Raw genomic sequence first — 19,723 nt, 5'->3', positions numbered from 1 at the left:
ACTCTCTCAGCCCAACCTACCTCATAGGGTTGTTGCTATGGGGAAAATGGGAGTAATAGTAGTCTTAGATAAATTTGCTGTCTTGAGTTATTTATAAGTATAATAAAAGCAGGATATAAATATCTCTTTTAAAAATTGGTATGAATGCCCCTGCAGTTGCTTTGTCCTTACTCTCTAATGGAACTGTATCAAGTTTTTCATTTTTAAAATGAAAACGCCATTACGTTTTTCTTCTGCACATTAGAAAAATAATGTAGTCTGCTATGAATAGGATAGAATAATAACTTCATTGTCACTTTGAATGTATACTAATCGGCATACATTAAAAATGAAATTTTATTGCATACAGTTTTCAAAGGGTCACCACCTCCAATATATACTACATAAATGACAACAATAAATAAATACAGAATTACGCATATACCCACATATATTATATGGCATAGAGAGACAACACAATCTAGTTCAGATTATGTATACATGTGCATGGCGAGAAAAATGAATCTTGCAAGTTTACCAGATGGATGGCATACGGAATAAAACTATTGCGTAATCGGATAGTCCTGCTAGAAATACTTCAAAACCTCCTTCCAGAGGGGAGCAACAGAAATAGTCTGTAAAGTGGGCGTGTGGGATCTCTAACAATGCTTTGAGCTCTAAGCACATAGCACTTAGAAGCAGCATCCTGAATACCAGGAAGCGAGCTTTCTATGATCTTCTCAGCTGTCCTTACCAGTCTCTGAAAGGACTTTCTATCCGAGGCACTGGTACCACCAAACCTGACAGTGATGCAGTTTGTTAAAATGCTCTCAATTGTGCCTCTGTAAAAAGTGGCCAGGACAGAAGGAGAAAGATGTGCTCTACTCATCCGATGCAGGAAATGCAGATGCTGGTTTGCATGCTTCACTAAGGATGAGGTGTGGGGAGACCAATTCAGGTTGTTAGTTATCTGCACCCCCAGATATTTAATACTGTTGGCCACCTCTATAGCTGCATCCTTGTTACTGAGTGGAGTATGACTATGTCAGCTCTTTCTAAAAGTGATGAGTTATGAATGTAGTAGATTAATGTTAATGACTGTATTTTTTTTACCAGGATCTACTCACATTGTGACACCTAGAAGACTTCTGGATGATGTAAAAGCACTTACTGTAACAAAACCAAAGGATAATGTATATTTGAAAGATGAGTAGAGATCATAGTTAAACATTCATTTCTGCTTAACTTAACAGATAAAAAATCATGCTATAGATATTATGGATATAATCTAGCTGGACATAAGCATTTTAAGGTCCTCTGGTTTCACTGGAAGAAATGTTAAACTGTTTTTGCAACTTCTTTTTGAAATCAGTGGGTATTTAAAAGTGCTTGATTGGAACTGGGTTGTATTCTATGTAAATATTTTACAAATAAGTGTTATTTAGAATTGTGTTTTTATAATTTGAGACTGCTGCTTTTCATTGTGGTGGGGAATGGGAAGGTGGTAAATGAAGTGCATGCAACAGCTTGTATTTTATATTGTATTTGCATTATACAGTAACTGGCCTTTTATTGTGAAATGTTCACTGTAGAGAATGTTCATCACTACAACATACTACATTAAGACTTGGAAAACATGTTTGTACATATGCTAATAATTTCAATAATAATGTGTACCTTTCTATCATGAAACATGTCTGTTTCTAAATATATGGTTACAAAATGTTATGGAATTATGGAAGAAATTTAAAATATAAATGTGTAACACAATTTCACAATTAACAGATGTAGAGCTACAAACTTCTATGCAACTTCTATTTCACTGAGAACAATTTGCAGTAAACTACAGATATAAAGCTAACTTCTTTTCTGAGAAATTTGATATAAATTTTAAAATTTATGCATCTGGGAGTGCATGGATCTTTCTATGGTATTTGGATAAAACACAGGTATGTAATAAACACTTTACCATAATTAAAGAACATTGGTGAATGTGTTGTTTCTAGAGAATCTTTAAAATTTGCAGTACAGACCAGTTAGTCATTTCCCTCCCCAATTTTTTCCTGGGAAAATTGCCTCATTGGAGTCTTTCAAACAACATTCAGTATTGATTGGAGCAGTAGAAGCAGAAGATGAAGAGTAATGTAACAGGGATAATTGAGTAATAGGGATAACTGATAGCTAAGACTTTCAAAGTGATACAAATTGGATTAGAATAGAAAAACATTGCTGCTTATTTAAATGACACTATCCTTCACTAGCACATAAATTTGGTAAATACAGCTCCCAATTTCTTACTAAAATCATTGGGTAATTTATTAATTTAAAACACATGTTTGATGGCACAATGGTTTATTATTTAATAATAGAATACTGTCTTGATTGTCCATTGCTACTTGTTTGGATTCCAGTCCTTCCTGATGTGAACAGGAAGTTGATGGGATGGTGCTGATGGATACCTCTGAAACATTGGAGGTGTATTTAAGAGGTGAATATGAGTCCATGTATTGACTAGCTCCATTTATGAATGTATAGTGCATTCAAAAAGTATTCAGACCCGCTTTACCTTTGTCAATTTTGTTGACAAAATTCTAGAGTTGTTGAAATTCATTTTTTCTCATTAATCTACACTCAGTACCCCATAATGACAAAGTGAAAACAGAATTTTAGAAATGTCTGTAAATTTATTAAAAAGAAAAAACTGAAATATCACATTGGCTTAAGTGTTCAGACCCTTCACAGTACTTTTTTGAAGCACCTTTGGCAGCAGTTACAGGCTTGAGTCCTTTGGGGTATCACCTGACACAAGCTTTGCACACCTGGATTGGGGGATATTCTGCCATTCTTCCTTGCAAATCCTCTCAAGCTCAGTCAGGTTGGATGGCAACCGTCAATGGACAGCCATTTTCAGGTCCCTCCAGAGATGTTCAATAGAGTTCATGTCAGGGCTCTGGCTGGGCCATTCTACGACGTTCACAAGTTGTCCCTAAGCCACTCCTGTTATCTTGGCTGTGTGCTTAGGATCGTTCTCATGTTGGAAAGTGAACTTTGAGCGCAGTCTGAGGTCTTGGGCGCCTTAGAACAGATTTTCATTGCGAATATCCCTGTCTTTTGCTCCATTCAGCTTTCACTCAACCCTGACCAGTCTCCCACCCCGTTGCTGAAAAATACCGCCACTGCAAAATGCTGCCACCACCATGCTTCACTGTTGGGATGATATTGGACAGGTGATGAGCAATGCCTGATTTCCTCCAGACATAACATTTAGAATTGAGGCCAGTTTACTCTTAATTTCATCAGACCAGAGAATCTTGTTCCTTGCAGTCTGAGAGTCCTTCAAGTGCTTTTTTCAAACTCCAAACGGGCTTTCATGTGTTTTGCACTAAGGAGAGGCTTCAGTCTATCCACTCTGCCATAAACCCAATTGGTGTAAGACTACAGTGATAGTTGTCCTTCTGGAACTCTGACCCATCTCCACATAGGATCTCTGGAACTCAGTCAGAGTGACCATCAGGTCCTTGGTCACCTCTCTTACTAAGGCCCTTCTCCCCCAATTGCTCAGGTTGACCGGGCAACCAGCTCTTGGAAGAGTCCTGGTTGTGCCAAACTTCTATTTGTGTATTATGGGGGCCACTGTGCTCTTAGGAACTTTTAATGCAGCAGAAATTTTATTGTAGCCTTCCCCAGATCTGTGCCTTGCAGTAATCCTGTCTCTGAGCTCTGCAGGCAGTTTCTTTGACTTCATGGCTTTTGCTCGGCTACAGTATCAATTGCTACAGTTGTGAGGCCTTCTATAGAGGGGTGTGTGCCTTTCCAAATGACGTCCAATCAATTTAGTTTACCACAGGTTGACTCCATTCAAGGTGTAGAAACATGTCAGCAACCATCAAGAGAAATGGGGAGGGGCACCAGAGTTAAATTTCAAGTGTTGCTGCAAAGGGTCTAAATACGTATGCCAATGTGATATTTCAATTTTTTATTTTTAATAAATTTACCAACATTTCTAAAATTCTGTTTCCACTTTGTCATTATGAGTGTAGATTAATGAGAAAAAATTTCAACAACTGTAGAATCAGACTGCAGCATAACAAAATTGACAAAACTGAAGGGGGTCTGAATACTTTCTGAATGCACTGTAGATAACATATTACACATTATACATACTATTTTATAATATTTTATTATAAAGAACCATTAACCTTTTACGGAAATCAAAACAGTTTGTAATCTGACACAGAGGAAGGTACTACATGGTGTATCTAAGATGGTACGTGAAAATAATTAGATTTATTTGGACACAGAATTTAGCTACATCAAAAACAACATGAAAAGTTTCTTTTTCCAGTAGTCTCTAGAGCACCTCTACTCTAGATATAGTTTATTAGTCTTCAAAATACACTATCAGTATTGATGAGCTATGCCACTGGATAATGTCTGAATTTTGACGTTGGCTAAATCTTCTGAGACAGCTTGCATCATATGTTCTGTTGTTGTCTTCAAATTGTTTGCCATCTGTATAGCATTATCCAAAGTGCAGTTTAATATCTGTTAAAGTCAAGATTTCATAATCATCAAATATATTTTGTTAACTAGTTTAAACAATTTATTTTTAATTAGTCATTTGATTGATTGGTTCATATAGCCACCCTAGTCAGCATACAATATAGGGCAGGGCAGGGCAGCATACTTTACCAATAAACAATAGAAAGTCAACAAAAACCACTTAATAGACCAAAGCATTAAAAAAAAAAACCAAAGTAGCCACATACAAACACATGCAGTAAAGTGCTGGGAAAAAAACCCCTCATCCAACAGATCATACTGCTTCCAGATCCAATGCAAGGAAGAAAACAGGATTTTAATTTTACAAGATTTTAAAGGCAGGGTCAGGTCCAACCAAATCTAAGGGGATTTATTCCAACAGACATGTCTGCTGGGACCTATTACAGTAGATGACATTGCCTAAACCAGAGGTCCCCAACCTTTTGAGCACCAGGGACCGGTTCCGTGGAGGTGCGTGGTTTTGTGTACTGCCTGCATCTCGCGGATAGGGCTTTGCTTGTTTGTGCGGCCCGGTTGCTGGCATGCCGCGGCCCAGTACTGGTCCACGGACCGGGAGTTGGGGACCCCTGGCCTAAAAAGCAGAACTGAAAGGATACCAACTCAAAATTCTTAAAATGTGTGAAATATAAATTTCTCAAACTTTCTACCCACTACCAAAAAATATCGCTTTTATAAATAATGATCTTCTCTTACCATGCTACTTATGTCTTTACTTTGCCTTTTTCTCCTATTACTGACTGACTTCTTTCCATTAATATTACTACCAGAAAGGTACTGTGGTGAAAGAACAATGGTATCATGCATCTTCGAATAGCAAGTTTGGGGAATATATAGATTCTGCCTAAAAAGACAGAGCAAAAGAAAATGAAAAATGTTCATGCAGCAAATTCCATGTTTAATATGCAAAATGTAGAAGCCTAGCTATCCAGCAATTTACATCAAGATGTTAATTATGCACTATTTATCAGGCTGCTTTCAAGCATTTAAGCACAACAGGAAAGACATCCAACAATTACAAATTTTTCCTTTTAACTTCTATATATCTGCAGAATTAACGTTTCACCGAAGTACAAGTTTGCATAAATGGCTATTGATTGGTCCAAACTGTTAATAGACTTTACCTGTCACATAATCTGTCTATAAAATCTTCTCTCTGCTCTTCTTTACAAATCCTTTGCTGGGCAATGTTATTCTTTTGCAAAGAACCTGAAAATAATTATAAATAAATATTTCATTAAATAAACGTATCAAAAGTTCCTGCCCTAAATATTAAAACATTTTGAATTATTATAATGCTGCCTTTTAATTATTAGGAAAGGAGGCCTTGAAGTTAGCAATACAATTCTTTGCTAGGAGATAGCAACTTATAAAGGCTATGAAAGATTAAGGTATGTTGCTATGAAGTCCTATATTACATACTATGGGCCAAATTCTGCTTTACTGTGAGGATTTTTTCTACAGCAGTACAAAATACGACGCAACGCAGGCAGATCTTGACTTATGACTGATCATTTAGCAATTGTTTGAAGTTACAACGGACTCTCAAAAGGTACTTAAGACCTAGTTCTGAAGCTTTGATGGCCAGTCCCCCTCTGTGGTCATGTCACTGCATTTGCAACGGTTTAAAGCATCCCAGATTTACATGACCACGATTTTTTAATGGTTTGCTGAAAACTGGAGTGTACAATTTTCTGCAAAAATGCTCCATAACAAACAATAGGTTTGCTTAAAGATTGTAGATTCACTTAATGACAATGATTCACTTAATGACGACCACTATCAGAAAAGGTAATAAATCATATTCAGTCACATGATGACCCGCTTCGTAACTATCACGATATGTCTGTGATGGAAAGGCTCCATTATGGTCATAAATTGAGGGCTACTGGTATAAACAGAAATGTATTTGTATAATGAATTTTTTTTTTTTTTTGCTGCTATCTTGCGGCAAACTTGTGTTTCCACAGATTAGTTCTGTAAAAGCAAAGAAATCATTGAGCCTGAAGAGATGGTACTTAATCCAAGGGCACCCTCACGCATTGGTCTGCTCCATCACGGGAGGGCAGTCTCATCCAGAATAGGCAATTTACCATGATTGATGGTGCAGTCATTGAAAGAGCCTCAATATTAACCACAGTATATTAATGAATAATATGGCAAAAATTGGTTGTCATGACCCCCATTTAGGGACTAATTTAGACCTTTCCCTAGCTAAAATTATTATTTTAATTAGCATTCTATAGTATCTTTCAGTTTGTTCGTTTGTTTTTTTATTTGTAGTCATAATGCAGTTTTTAAGCAATGTGTACAAACCAAATAGGTTTCTTTTTAAAATGTAGATATGAATAGGTATATGCATAGATCCAAATTGTTAAATATGATAAACAATAAGTCAGTAAGTATAATTTTAATAGCCTAAATGGTTGTCAGCTGTTTTAGGCTGGCAAATTTAAGCTCACTGATTTTTTATTGCAAATGCACCAAAGCAGTTTCTATAAAATAATATTTCTGTGAATATTATTTAATATTTCTATGAAATATTTAATATTTCTGTGAAATATTATTTAATAAGAAATAACAATGTTGGACTTGGTGCAGGTCCTATACCTAGGAAGTTGTGGGTATAGTAATATAAAGCATTATTCGTGATACAGCAACAAATTCAACAGGATTGCAGCTGCCTATAAGTATTTGCAAAGGCAATCTATTGTAGATAATGTAAGGAATATTATTGAGCTGTACTTCTAGCAGGTTCAAAGGTAGGATGGTTAGGTTTACCAATGCAAATGACTTTCTGTTAAAGGGAAAGAATCGTAAAAGGTAATTTGGAATAATGAAGGGGATGTGATAAAAGTTGTCTTTTGGAACTTCAGATTTGTCAGTTTACAAAGTCAGGACAACAAGGCATTATTTGGCTTACCAAATATTTCTTCATACCCATTTTTGTTAGCCCATTTATTGAGAGGCCACAAAAGGAAAAGTCTATCTTTTTAATGTGGAATTAAATTTACCACTAAGAACAAGATGATCCAATGAATCATTTCTGTGATTTAATTTCAATTGGTATCGCAAATGACATATTCTATATGTCTGTAACAGGAAATCCTAATTCATTAAGAGACTGTGGATAAATCAACGGACATGGAGAATTACTTTACTTTGTCTAAATGTTTGGTATTTTTATAAGAGAAAAGTGAGTATCGCAATTTCCTAAATGCAGTTCTGACATAAGAAATTTGTTCTGACCTGAAGATTGAAGAAATTACCACAAGGTGTTTTTTTTAATATACACTAGATTCAAGGCCATCTGAAAATCCCAACCCTCTCTTCTACTTCTGATGGAGAGCAACTTTGTGAGAGGCTAAAGAAACTCCCATCTTACTTTAACTAAATTTAACCATCCCAAGAAGAGGAAGTAACAGAAAAGTTCAGGGGAGTTATTGTTTTTTAAAAGCTGGGAGGCTTGTGATTGGCCCCAAATTTATCCTGAGCAGGACAATAGCCCTAAACATACAGCCAGTGTCATTAAGAACTATCTTCAGCAAGAAGAAGAACAAGAAGCCCTGGAAGTGATAGTTTGGCCCCCTTAGAGCCCTGATCTCAACATCATCAATTCTGTTTGGGATTACATGAAGAGATAGAAGGATATGAGATATCCTACATCCACAGAAGATCTGTGGTTAGTTCTCTGAAATGTTTGCAACCTTGAAGGAACCTTGCCGAGTTCTTTCAAAAACTGTGTGCAAGTGTACCTAGAAGAACTGACACTGTTTTGAAGGCAAAGGGTGATTTGGATTTCTCTTCTGTTCATTTACTTTCCATTTTGTTAATGGATAAAAATAAATTAATGCTTCTATTTCTGAAAGCATTCTTAATTTACAGCATTTTTGCACAACTGCCTAACACTTTTGCTGTATATAATAAGGTACTGTACTGTGTATAATAAAACTATTACTGTATATAGTAAGTAATGTATATCATAACAATGCAAAACTTTATAAATACTAATATGCCCTAAATATGCCTGACCGATTGGTTTTAATAATATTTAAAAATATTGCTAGTGTTCATATCTGACTGAATATAGCTCAGTGATGAAAAAACTGCACACTTAATTTTTGAATCACTTTCATCTTCTTTGACTTTATATATTTCACATTTGAGCCCTGGCTTGGAAAACATGTTACAGCTTAAAACATGAGATAAATGAAGCTTTGTTTTACATACCTGTTACATCTAAATCCACTGGTTTTTCTTCAGAGAAGATCGGAAATCTTTCACAATCAGAATGTCCTCTACTTCCTTTTCTGTATTCTGTTGTTTTATTTCTAGATTAAAAAAAAATAAAACATTGACTTAATTGAAATTTTGCAGCAAACATGCAGGTAATGATGCAATCCCATGCAGGGTTACACAGAAATAAATCTTGCTAATCTTAATGATCTTCCTAGAAAAGTTTGTCTTGAAATCTAATATTCACTTACCTGGGAATATATGATTCAACTGAATCATATATATGTGTATACACACACACAGACACACACAGACACACACAATTCAGTTGACCTCATTTGTAAATAAACGTGTAGGCTTGCAAGTCCGTAAGATAAATTACTTTGGGGTTTTTTTGCATTTTATATTGATACGGATGCTGATTTGATTCATATTATGTATAGCAATATACATACTAACCTATTAGAAGAACAGGAGCATATTTGATTTCTTGATAGCTGCATTTTCAGTGTAGGATGTATAATAATTTTAGGCTTATCGGTAGAATGTCTCACTTTCTCAAGAAAGCTATCTGAAGTTGACCTTCCTATGGAAAAACTGATTAGTGAGTACTTCTTCTTAGAATGATTTAATTATTTATTAAAACACATGTTTATTTTTAACTTGTTCTACCTTGTTCATTCAGTAAAGTGAAATCAACCTCATTAGATTCTTTGCATATAAAATTTGCTAGAGCTGAAGATCTTATTTGAAGATCATTTAAATTCCTGATGGAAATGAAAAGAAGATTAGCATTGTATAGTATCAGATTACTATCTCAGTCAATTTGAATTTAATTTGATCGATATTCTTGGCCGATTGAGACATACTTGGCCAATTGAGATATTTCAGTTGGTAAGTTAGTATTATTGCATATTTTTCAAAATATAACATAGTCTACTTTTCAATTTATCTTTGGAGAGTAAAAATAACCTATTACAAGTTTGCTTGGAATATTATCTCAACTAAGTCAGAGGGACATCCTTACTAAATTTAATAATTCAGTGATTATCGTAAAAGTTCAACCTTACATTTGCTGGAACGGATGGTTGCTGTCACCTTGTATAGATTTTTTATCTGCCTTTTGTGGAACTACTTCTACAAGATGGTTTTTATTCTTCCAATAGTTCTCATTTTGGGAAATATTTAGTCCTGCAATATTCCTTTTTGGAGATTCATTGGTACTTATAATCAAAGGACTCTAAAAGAAGCAGTAAGAGAAATATAGGAAGCACAATATATCTATTTAAAACATGCAGCAAATAAATGTATTGAAAATGTTCTGTTTTTGCTTACAAAATGCTGGTTAAGATTAGAGGTATATAACCTGGCTTGCCATAAGACCTGGATAATTGAGAAATTATTTCTGTTGAAGAAAAGTCTATAATTTTAAAATGAATTTTCTTGGTGAAATTAACAAAAATAAAACATCACTTATAAGAGTCAATATCTACTAAATGCCAGAAAATGATTTTTTTATTCCTTTGAAGACTACAATATATTATATATTATTTTCTTTATTCCCTAATCAGTCTTTAAGACTCACAAAATACAGAATAATGGCTTACCGCAGAATAGCTTGAACAAACAGAAGATGGGTGGGATCTGAGTGATGGTGATGTTATATATGTTGAGGAATATGAAGTGAATGTCTTCTCAATTTTCTCTTTGATACCTTCAAGGAGCATCCCAAGTTTAAATATTTCCCCTTCTACTTTTCTAAATACAAATACAAAAAATCCCCACCCAAAATTATACATATTAATTTTGCTCTATTCTTTCATTATCAGATGTTATGAAAGATAAGATATGGAACAATTGGAAAATATTGTTTCTGAGAAATTGAAAGATAATGTTTAATATTTGCCGAAAACAGTGATGTTGAATGGTAAAATGCAAAACTGCAGTCTGCTGAAAATACTAGTTAGATTAGCAAGAAACAATTTAGAGGAGAAAATCGGTAGATAGTTCTACAGAGAACCAAGAATATAAATGGGCCCTCTACTTTGAAATAGTAATGGCATAGTTTTCACCTTCCAGCTATATTTTTCTGTGTTGCCTACAATTATTTAATTGTAATAAAGTTACCTGTAGAGAAAGTTTACCTGTTCTTACTCCGATACTTTTATTTATGACGGGGGGGGGGAGGAGGGTGAAGTGGTTGCTACCTATTCAGTTATTTTACGTTTTGTTTCTGGACTGCTCATACTTAATTATAATTATAATTACTACTTTATAATTATAAAATATTAAATATTTTACCCAACAGAAAAGATTATGACAGTAAATACTGGACTTGGAAAGGCTTCAAATACATATTTTTTAACTGAAATCAAGCATCAATAGGTTTTATTTCTGAGTACAGAAGATTGGATTACAATGTTAACAAAGTACAATAAAAATAGCTATATTATTTTAAAACATTAATACTGGACCTGTTAGGATCAAATTCTCCAATATTTCTTGATGAATGCTTATGGTTTTGACGTTGCAAAGCATAATGCTTTTCCTTGGTAGCTACATAATAACGTTCCAATTGCTCCAGTTGTTCTTTTAAAAGTTGCAAAAACTTCATTCAAAAAAATAATAAAATCATTTAATTCCATATTAATTTTACTATAATTCTATTCAATTAATAGAAATTGAAATGTTAAATGCTTCTCAGATATATAATACCAATAATTTTGGAAGAAACAACATAAATAGAATTGCTAAATCTGAATGAAATTCAACTTTCTAAACTGATCTCCAGCTTTAAATGCTGCCAAACACGACCCATGAAACTCATTCCTCGAGACTGTCATAATTTTGCTGCTTCAGTAGTTAAGTACCTCTTCTATGAAAATAAGTTCGTGTTAAACTATCCAAATGGTACATTATTTTTATGCAGAATTCTGCATGCCCTTTTCATGCAGGAGACATCTATACACATGTAGTCTTCTCAGTCCAATTTAACAGAAGAGGAACCACACAAAACATTCATTCATCTGTTTGCTCTCTAGAAGTGATTATTGTGATACAGTACCACGGGACTAGGGATTCTCTGTATACTAGTGGTTTCCATTCTGTCATACAAAACTATATTGAATGCACACTTAAAATATACCATTTTGTTAACTTCCAACACAGAATACTCAAGTCATAGTTGTGTTCACCCATCTACTTCACAAAATGTACTCAATAAATTAGCTTCACTTATTACAGTATTACAAAATGATAAAAATCACTCAGTATTGCTTATATGGGCAGAAGTCTGAATCTAATAGCATATCTAACTCTGCCAAAGGCAGTGTAGGAAGACTGAGATGGAATGAAATGTGTTGTTATGTGAATAGGGACTGCTATGTTGATAAATATTTCCCTAACATAGAAGACCAAGTTCCTATAACAGCTGAAACAGGGTATATGAAGGAAAAAAAATTGAATCCAGAGCTTCCTTATTTCTCTGATAAAGTCACAGATTATCAAATCTAAAATTTCCCTCTTGTTTGTTTCAATGAGAAAAAATTCAAAACACACCACTTTAAGTCAGGAGGAAATGCTGTATGTCAAGGCAGAGAATAAATTGGTATGAGAATGATGGGTCTCTGACATGTAACTTTCTCTTCAGCCTAAAGTTGCTTAATAAATTAAACTTAATTCTTATTAAAAACAGTCAGATAATAGAATAATAATGTTGGCCCTTGGAGGTCTTCTAGTCCAACCCAATGGTTAGGCAGGAAATCCTATACCATTTCAGACAAATGCTTGTCCAATCCCTTCTTAAAAACCTCCAATGTTGGAGCACCCACAACTTTTAGAGGCGTCATTCCACTGATTAATTGTTCTGTCAGGTAATTTCTCCTTAGTTCTAGATTGCTTCTCTCCTTCATTAGTTTCCATCCATTGCTTCTTGTCCTGCATTCAGATGCTTTGGAGATTAGGCTGACCTCCCCCCCCCCTTCTACGTCATGATCTATATATTATGATGATCTACAGATCTACATCATGGAGCTGGATAATCTTCAAATGGAGCTCCTGTCTTTTAAAAGTATATATAAAATTGAATTTACCTGAAGGTGTTCTTCTACTGAAAATACATTCTGTTTAATACACTCAGAAAATATTTCAACCTTTAAAAAAGGAAAGAAATACATTGCACTTGAACTTGCAGATCAGATGTTAAAATAGGCCAAGTTCCAAACATTTAAAAATTAACATGTGGCATTACATTTGCTTTCAGCTCTTCAGTCTGTTTCTTTAATATCTGTTCCTTGTCATCTGTTACATTTTGCAGAAAAGGAGTGTTCACAGATGGTTTTCTTACTGCATTAGCTAACAGTAATGAAGAAGTTATATTATTAGACTGTGATTCTACAAAACAAAATTAAGAAGATTAAATAAAAGCTCTGGAAAATTTTCTCAAGACAATAGTATACAAAGTAAAACAAATTAGGAATAGCAACAACTTGCTTTTTTGTAAAGCCTATTTAAAGTACCTGAATGAGGGGATTGGGAAAAACCAAGCATGTGCTCCATAGGAATGGTTACAGGAGAAAATGCAGGCATTTTGGAAGTTATCCCCGTACTTTGTGCTTGACCGCTAAGTTCTGCTGTATGTGAATTTGGACAAGGAGGTATCTGTGAAAATATATATGTTCACAGAAAAGTGCAAAATCAGCATTAACAATAGAAAGCACTCACTTGCCTTTCTCAGTTATCCCATCCTTTTAGTAGCCTCGTGTTAAATTAAGACTTCTAAACATTACACTTCGTCAACACTAAAAATTATGTTATCCTTTAACAGAACTTTGTCCTAAAAAACAAGGCAAGCACATAGATAAAATATTTCTAAAAATAATATAAAATAAGTCAGAGGGAAAAATACATTAGGGAATTAATTCTATTGTCTCTGATTTCACAATGAATTTTGATCATGGGATACTTTGAAAGAGAAATACATTTTTAGACTAAAAGGTGTTGAATAGCGAAAAATAAAGCAAACATGTTTTTATTTGAAAAAAACATTTGGCGTAATTTTCAGAAGTAGAGGAAGGAATTAAGGGAATAAGGTAAAGTAGACGAATTAAAATTAAGGCATCATTTAAGACACCAGTGTTGTAAAAAAACAAAGAAAATGGACGATAACAGCTAATTGGTCCTTTATTTTTCCTGCTCAACTTTTGAAAAATTAAATTTATAAATATATTAATCACAAACTGCAGCAGTACCAGTAATAGAAATCAAGAAGTGCTGAGTTGCTCCACAAAAGATAATTTAGCAATAGGGACTGAGGTCTGCAACAGTGATAGCAAGATTCTCACAACATAGGCCATGAAAATTTCAAGGAATTTCTCTTTCCTTAAGTACATGGTATGGACTCTTTACTCACCTTCAGAAGTGTGAGGTTATCAAATACAGAAAAGTTTCTTCAACTGTGATGCCTATTTATGGAAAACTCTAGGAAAACATACTTTTATCTATGTCAATATATTTTCATTGCCAAGAAAATACATTCTTTCTGAATAAGATTTTAATATTTTTGTATTCGATTTAATTTTAAATGGTCATTGTACCCTGGAATAATAGAATTTAAGTTTGTTATGTACCCTAACATACAATTTGATAGGGCTTTAGAAAAAAATACATTATATTTTATTAAGAAGTTATCTTCCATAATGAAATTGATTTCTTATTCTGGAAGATTTACCTTAGGACTAAATCTCAGATGATCAGTATGATTTTGAATCTCAGCTTGTCTTGTCAGCATCTGTGGTTTGAAAAGGTGCAGTAGAACATTTTTGAATGTTTTAGTATTTTCAGCATAACATTAGTTGCACCATTACAACTTATAATAATGTAAGACAGTAGTCAGGACCATTTCAAGTTCCCCAATCACCTTAAATCTTATGAGGGTTTAGCTATTTTACACTTAGCTCTCATGAGATCTTGCTTAACAATGCCTAAATCTTGCAAGATTTCATACATCTGGAGAAGTGTAGAATTAAAATGTAGTTTAATTAATTTTCATTGGTTGCAGGTATGATTTTGGGGACTGATAGACACTTGAACATCCATGGGCGCAGATTTGCTGATCCATGTCATAGGATACTCAAAAGCATTCTAACTTCTAGGAGACATATTCATTAAGTTGCTAACAAATACTGCAAGAACTGTGAAGGAAAAAAAAAGAATTAGATTCAGGAAAAAAAAAGGGAGTAAAACACATGCCATTAGACAGGAAAACAACATACAGTATATGAACTACTGAAGTTTTATTATTATCTATTAAACCTATATGGCACCAAACTGGACAGATTCAAGGCAGCATACATTAAAAACTAAAAAAAAAACAGAATGAAAGAAAATATGAAAATGAAATGATGCAATGGGAAAAAATATTAAAAATATAGAATTAGAAATGAAAACTGGAAAGCGAGCCTTTTCTAATAGAAATATAGCTGAAAAGCTAGTAGGTTAATTTGTAGAAATTTGCCACATGCAAGGAGAGTCCTAAGCCAGTACATTGTCATAAATTAGCTACTACTATAATATTGTTAGAGATTTATACTGAATGGATTAATGATTTGGAAACTAGAAATTAATAGCATAAATAAAAATTATTTATGTTATTATGATAAAGAACAATGAAAAATATTTCCACAACCACTACTGATTTCAAAGACTGATTCCAGGATTCTTTGTAGCAATAAATTCTATTTAAAAAAATAAGGGGGAAGGGGAATTGGCAGAAAATCAGAAACTATCCTTAATATGTAATTTTTATTTGTTTAAAGTTGCATTGAATTTCAGTTCATTTAAATATTCTTCAGCACGTGTATGTCACACTGCATTTATTGCAGTTTAATTGTATGTATATTTATTAAGAAACATTATATTAATAGAAATACAAAGTTGGTTTAGGATTGCACACCCCCCCCCCCAAAAAAACCCCAATCAAGAATCCAGTAGAAACTCCCTGGCATTTAATTTAAATTAACAAATGTTTAAAGTAGGTTTTCAACATTGATTTGGAGATCTAACTCAAAAATCAGTTATTGAGTTTATCCAGACCTAGTTTATATGCAGACAAATCACTTTTAATCTACCTCTAGCTGTTGATCAAGATTGAAAGTTCCATTTTCTTCTCCTTGATTTCTGATTGTATCAGATTCCAAAAAAGTCATTGCTTCTAAAACATCTTTACCAAGCAAATGTGTGGAAGATTTAGTTCTTTTAAATACAAAGCTTTCACTATTTCCTTTTAATTCTTTGACTTTTGGGGACATCTCAGAGGAATCACAAAGTCTGTAATGAGCTTGGTGTTCATTGCATTGGGGATGATTATTATTATTTTCAGCATTATCCAGAAAATATTGTTGATTTTGATACTCTTTGCAAGTAGAGGTATAATTTAAGTCTTCATTAATTCCAGGTTCCTTTTGAATTAGAATTTGTGAATTATCCATGTTGCAGTATTTGCTATTACAAACAACAGCACACTTGGCTGTTAAAGGTAGCTTATCTTGAGTCAAATCCCAATTTTTGACACCTGAATTACAATTTACTTTCTTTTCACTATTCTTTATTTCTTCTTTTGGGGAAAATATGCCTGTATTTTCTGAAATCTTATCTTTTTTTAGCACTGTTTCATCAAAACTGTCAGTAAATGATAACTCCGGGATAGTCTCAGAATCAATTAATTGGCACATTAAGTCTTCTGTTGAAAAATGACGTAAAAGGACATCTGATATTTTTGAGTTGGAAAACTCTTCATTTCTTCCCGAACTGGTAAAACCACCAACTTGTATTTCCTTTTCTGTTGTCATGGTAAATTCTATGTCATTTTGTTTGGTCAACAGCACCGTATTTATTTTCCTTTGAGATAATTGCTTTTTGCAGTTTGAATTGTCTTTTGTCAGACTGCTGAGAGGAGAAGATGTCAACGTGGAAACAGTTGGGGAGACATGTTCTACAGAAATAAATTCTTTCCAGTTCTCTGAATCACAACTATATTGACCTCTATCTTGTAGATCTCCATCATAAGGTAAATCTTCTTGCTCATTGTCGGTATTGTCTTCAGAGTAAAGCATATCAAATAATATACTATTCACTTACTTTTCATATAGTGAATGTTGTTATACTGAAATTACTTATATTTTGATCATATTCTGCATGATTTCAAGCTCTGTAAGATTTGAGAGAATAAATTTAATAATCTGAGTTATGTATAAGAACACAATTAAATCTTGTAAATCTTCCATTTCCTTTCTGTAAAATGTTCATAGACTCATCATTTGACATTTGCATTTGTTCCAAAGAAGTCTATGTGATAACCCAAGGATCTAATTTGTGTTGAAAGACAAATATACCTATAATTCTTTATACAATTTAATTAGATGGTCAATGTTCTACTGGAAGTTTCATATTATCTATTGAGAATTATGTACATCAGAACAATTATATCTATGTCAACTGAATTACAGCTTCATGTGTGATTAAAATTAGACACATACACATAGTTACTGTATTTTGTATATAAAATTTCCTCCAACCTTCCTACTTTCTATATAAATCAACTCATTAATGTGCCAATTTAAAACACACCAGGATGACAAATTTTAATTTGGATCTAGGTCATACATTATAAAGTGTAAACAAACTTAACAGTAACATCTGCATGCTTTTTTTTAAGAGACTTTAATCTTTTTTCCAATACACATATTCTCCAAATAAAAGTCACTATGTATATATATGTGTGTATTTTGCTAATGACTTCAATATATACAGAAAATAAGAAATTTAATTAGACACACAAAAAAGAGAAAGTATATATACTCTATATATCACATAATGGTAAATCAATAATGAATCTTTATACTTACATACTATAGGAAAATATTTGTTTAATTTTCCAAGAAACAAAGATAGTTATAGCAGGCAAAATAAAAATTCTTTCTGCAATCTAGTTTAGTTGTAACCAAAATATAGGGCTCTTCTTTATTAGCTGTACTTTGTTTCGTCAGTTGTAACTCTATACTGACCTGGAGAAGTACAGTATCTTTAATAATGCAACCATTCACCTTGTTACCTGCTTCTTTGTTCCTGCCATTATTCAGTGATAGCATAAAGGGAATAGAGTAACAAGCCAACATTTTGAAACCCTGGTGAGAAAATCAAATTCAGCTTAATCTATTTATCAACTAATGTTTATTTTCACTAAGACTGATTATGATGTACCGGTATTTAGAAGTGAAACATAACATTTGAGGCTCTCATAAGCATGTCTACCTGCACTGTAAGGACTTTAAATAATTTATAAGAGAAGGTATGTGCAAATTAATTATTTACTATTACTCCAGTCACCATCTGGGACTGCTTCCTAAGATCATGAGCAGAAATCCTTTCAAAAGATAGTTTTCTTAATTATTTTACTGCATGTTTTAGTGAAATATAAACTGATAAAACAACAGTTTGCATATAAAAAGCACATTACCAACAGAGGTAAGGACAAAGTAATACACCTATTCCCACTATAATCGGTCTCCCATAAAATTTTCTTTTGCATAAGCACCTTGTCTTCCCATCCTTCCCTCTACTTCATTCCAATGAATTTAATATTATCTCAGTCAAGACACTTCATGCATCTGATGCAGTGAGCTGCAGCTAACAAAAACTTCTGTCTTACACTAAAATGTGCTATTCTTAAAGCGTTACTACGTTCTTTTTGATTTTAGACACAGCTATAAAATCTCTTCCTGTATTTATCACTGGTTGTTTGTTCTTCTGAAAAATAAGCTCATAATTGCAACTAGTGTTAAAAAAATGTGTGTCAATAAAAGAACCTTATTACTGTGTTGAACCAAAAGCACAACAAGTTCATGAGCTTGAGAAATGGCCTCTTCAGAGAGGCTTTCCCAAAATAAACACCAACCATGAATATGCAAGCCAACAGAAAGGCCAAACATAAACTGGTAAAAAAAAACCTTATATAATAAACACCGTTAAGTATTAATGCTGACAATGCTGTTGATATTTTTTAGTAATCTAATTCCCAAAGATATAACTGTAACATACACAGTCCCCTTTTTGGCCATTTTTTGAGTGGTATACCTAACACCATGTACAAGTGGATTTTAAACCTGAACTTTTTTTACTAGGCATTATGTCTGAAAAGACTAATAAGCAGAAATTATATTTAACTTTATATATTACCACAGCAGCGAGAATAATTTTTGCACAATATTGGAAGAATGAAGGATTGCCATCAGAGGAAGAAATAATTACAAAAATATTGGAATGTGCAGAGATGGACAGACTAACTATGAGGCTGAAAGACAAAAAAGATACGGACTACTATCAAATTTGGAATTTATTTTATTCTTGGTTAGAGAAAAGAATGAAGGATTAGGAATTGAACATGTATTAGCTTAGCAAATCCAGACAACTTGTTGATTGGAAAAATTAACATATGTTGAGGAATAAAATTAATAAAAAAGATTGATTACAATACAATTTTCTCCCAAAGGGGAAAGTAGCAATGTGACAAGCATATGTACAGCTGTTATGGAACAGTTTTACTGTAACATAAAGTATGAAATAAGCCTTGCATATACACTGTTATTTGCACAAAGTACAATAGGAACAGTCTCATATAGAGAAGAATGAAGTAAAAAAGGTAACTGCCTTACAGCTAAATGCTGATTATATTTGCCACTATACCAAGGGTGTCAAACTCAATTTCATTGAGGGCCGCATCAGCATTGCGGTTGCCCTCAGGGGGGCGGGTGGGTGTGGCCTACTGGGTGGGCGTGGATGGGGTCGGTGTGGCCTACTGGGTGGGCATGGCCAGCTCTACATCGTTCGCATCAAGGGTGCCTGTGGGGGCCTGGGCAGGAGTGGGACAGATCTGAGGGTCTCTGGCAGAAGG

The 19,723-nt window shown here is 33.6% G+C and overlaps 2 protein-coding genes across 2 annotated transcripts in view; one reads left to right on the top strand and one right to left on the bottom strand.

Annotated features, from left to right (window-relative positions):
• Positions 1–1,840, top strand: part of STXBP3 (syntaxin binding protein 3) — a 34,013-nt gene extending 32,173 nt beyond the window's left edge. Inside the window, exon 19 of the mRNA XM_039329592.1 lies at positions 1,096–1,840. Within this exon, the coding sequence (XP_039185526.1) occupies positions 1,096–1,193 (98 nt within the window). The 3' untranslated portion in view covers positions 1,194–1,840. The remainder of the gene's footprint in view (positions 1–1,095) is intronic.
• Positions 1,097–17,948, bottom strand: AKNAD1 (AKNA domain containing 1). The gene is made up of 15 exons (XM_039329587.1): positions 17,885–17,948; positions 15,903–16,906; positions 14,504–14,563; positions 13,293–13,434; positions 13,025–13,167; positions 12,867–12,926; positions 11,250–11,383; positions 10,383–10,533; positions 9,846–10,015; positions 9,448–9,542; positions 9,235–9,361; positions 8,770–8,870; positions 5,664–5,748; positions 5,236–5,383; positions 1,097–4,524 (listed from the first exon to the last, which is right to left on the bottom strand). The coding sequence occupies exons 1-15, from the start codon at positions 17,946–17,948 to the stop codon at positions 4,381–4,383; spliced, it is 2,628 nt and encodes an 875-aa protein (XP_039185521.1). The 3' UTR covers positions 1,097–4,380.
• Positions 17,949–19,723: the final 1,775 nt, after the last annotated feature.

This window comes from Crotalus tigris, unplaced genomic scaffold (genome assembly GCF_016545835.1).
Source record: "Crotalus tigris isolate CLP2741 ecotype Arizona unplaced genomic scaffold, ASM1654583v1 scf7180000024401.5802323, whole genome shotgun sequence".
NCBI classification, from domain to species: Eukaryota; Metazoa; Chordata; class Lepidosauria; order Squamata; family Viperidae; genus Crotalus; species Crotalus tigris.
Note: the sequence above shows the minus strand (reverse complement) of the source record. Positions and strands in the feature narration are given on the sequence as shown.

What these genes read in the sequence shown, in the direction of transcription:
- AKNAD1 (XM_039329587.1), bottom strand. Translation starts at nt 17,948, where the DNA reads ATGTTGGCTTGTTACTCTATTCCCTTTATGCTATCACTGAATAATGGC. An exon ending in CTGAAGAGCTGAAAGCAAAT is followed by an intron (nt 12,927 to 13,024) that starts GTAATGCCACAT and finishes CCTTTTTTAAAG; the next exon opens with GTTGAAATATTTTCTGAGTG. An exon ending in TTTGTTCAAGCTATTCTGCG is followed by an intron (nt 10,016 to 10,382) that starts GTAAGCCATTAT and finishes TGCTTCTTTTAG; the next exon opens with AGTCCTTTGATTATAAGTAC.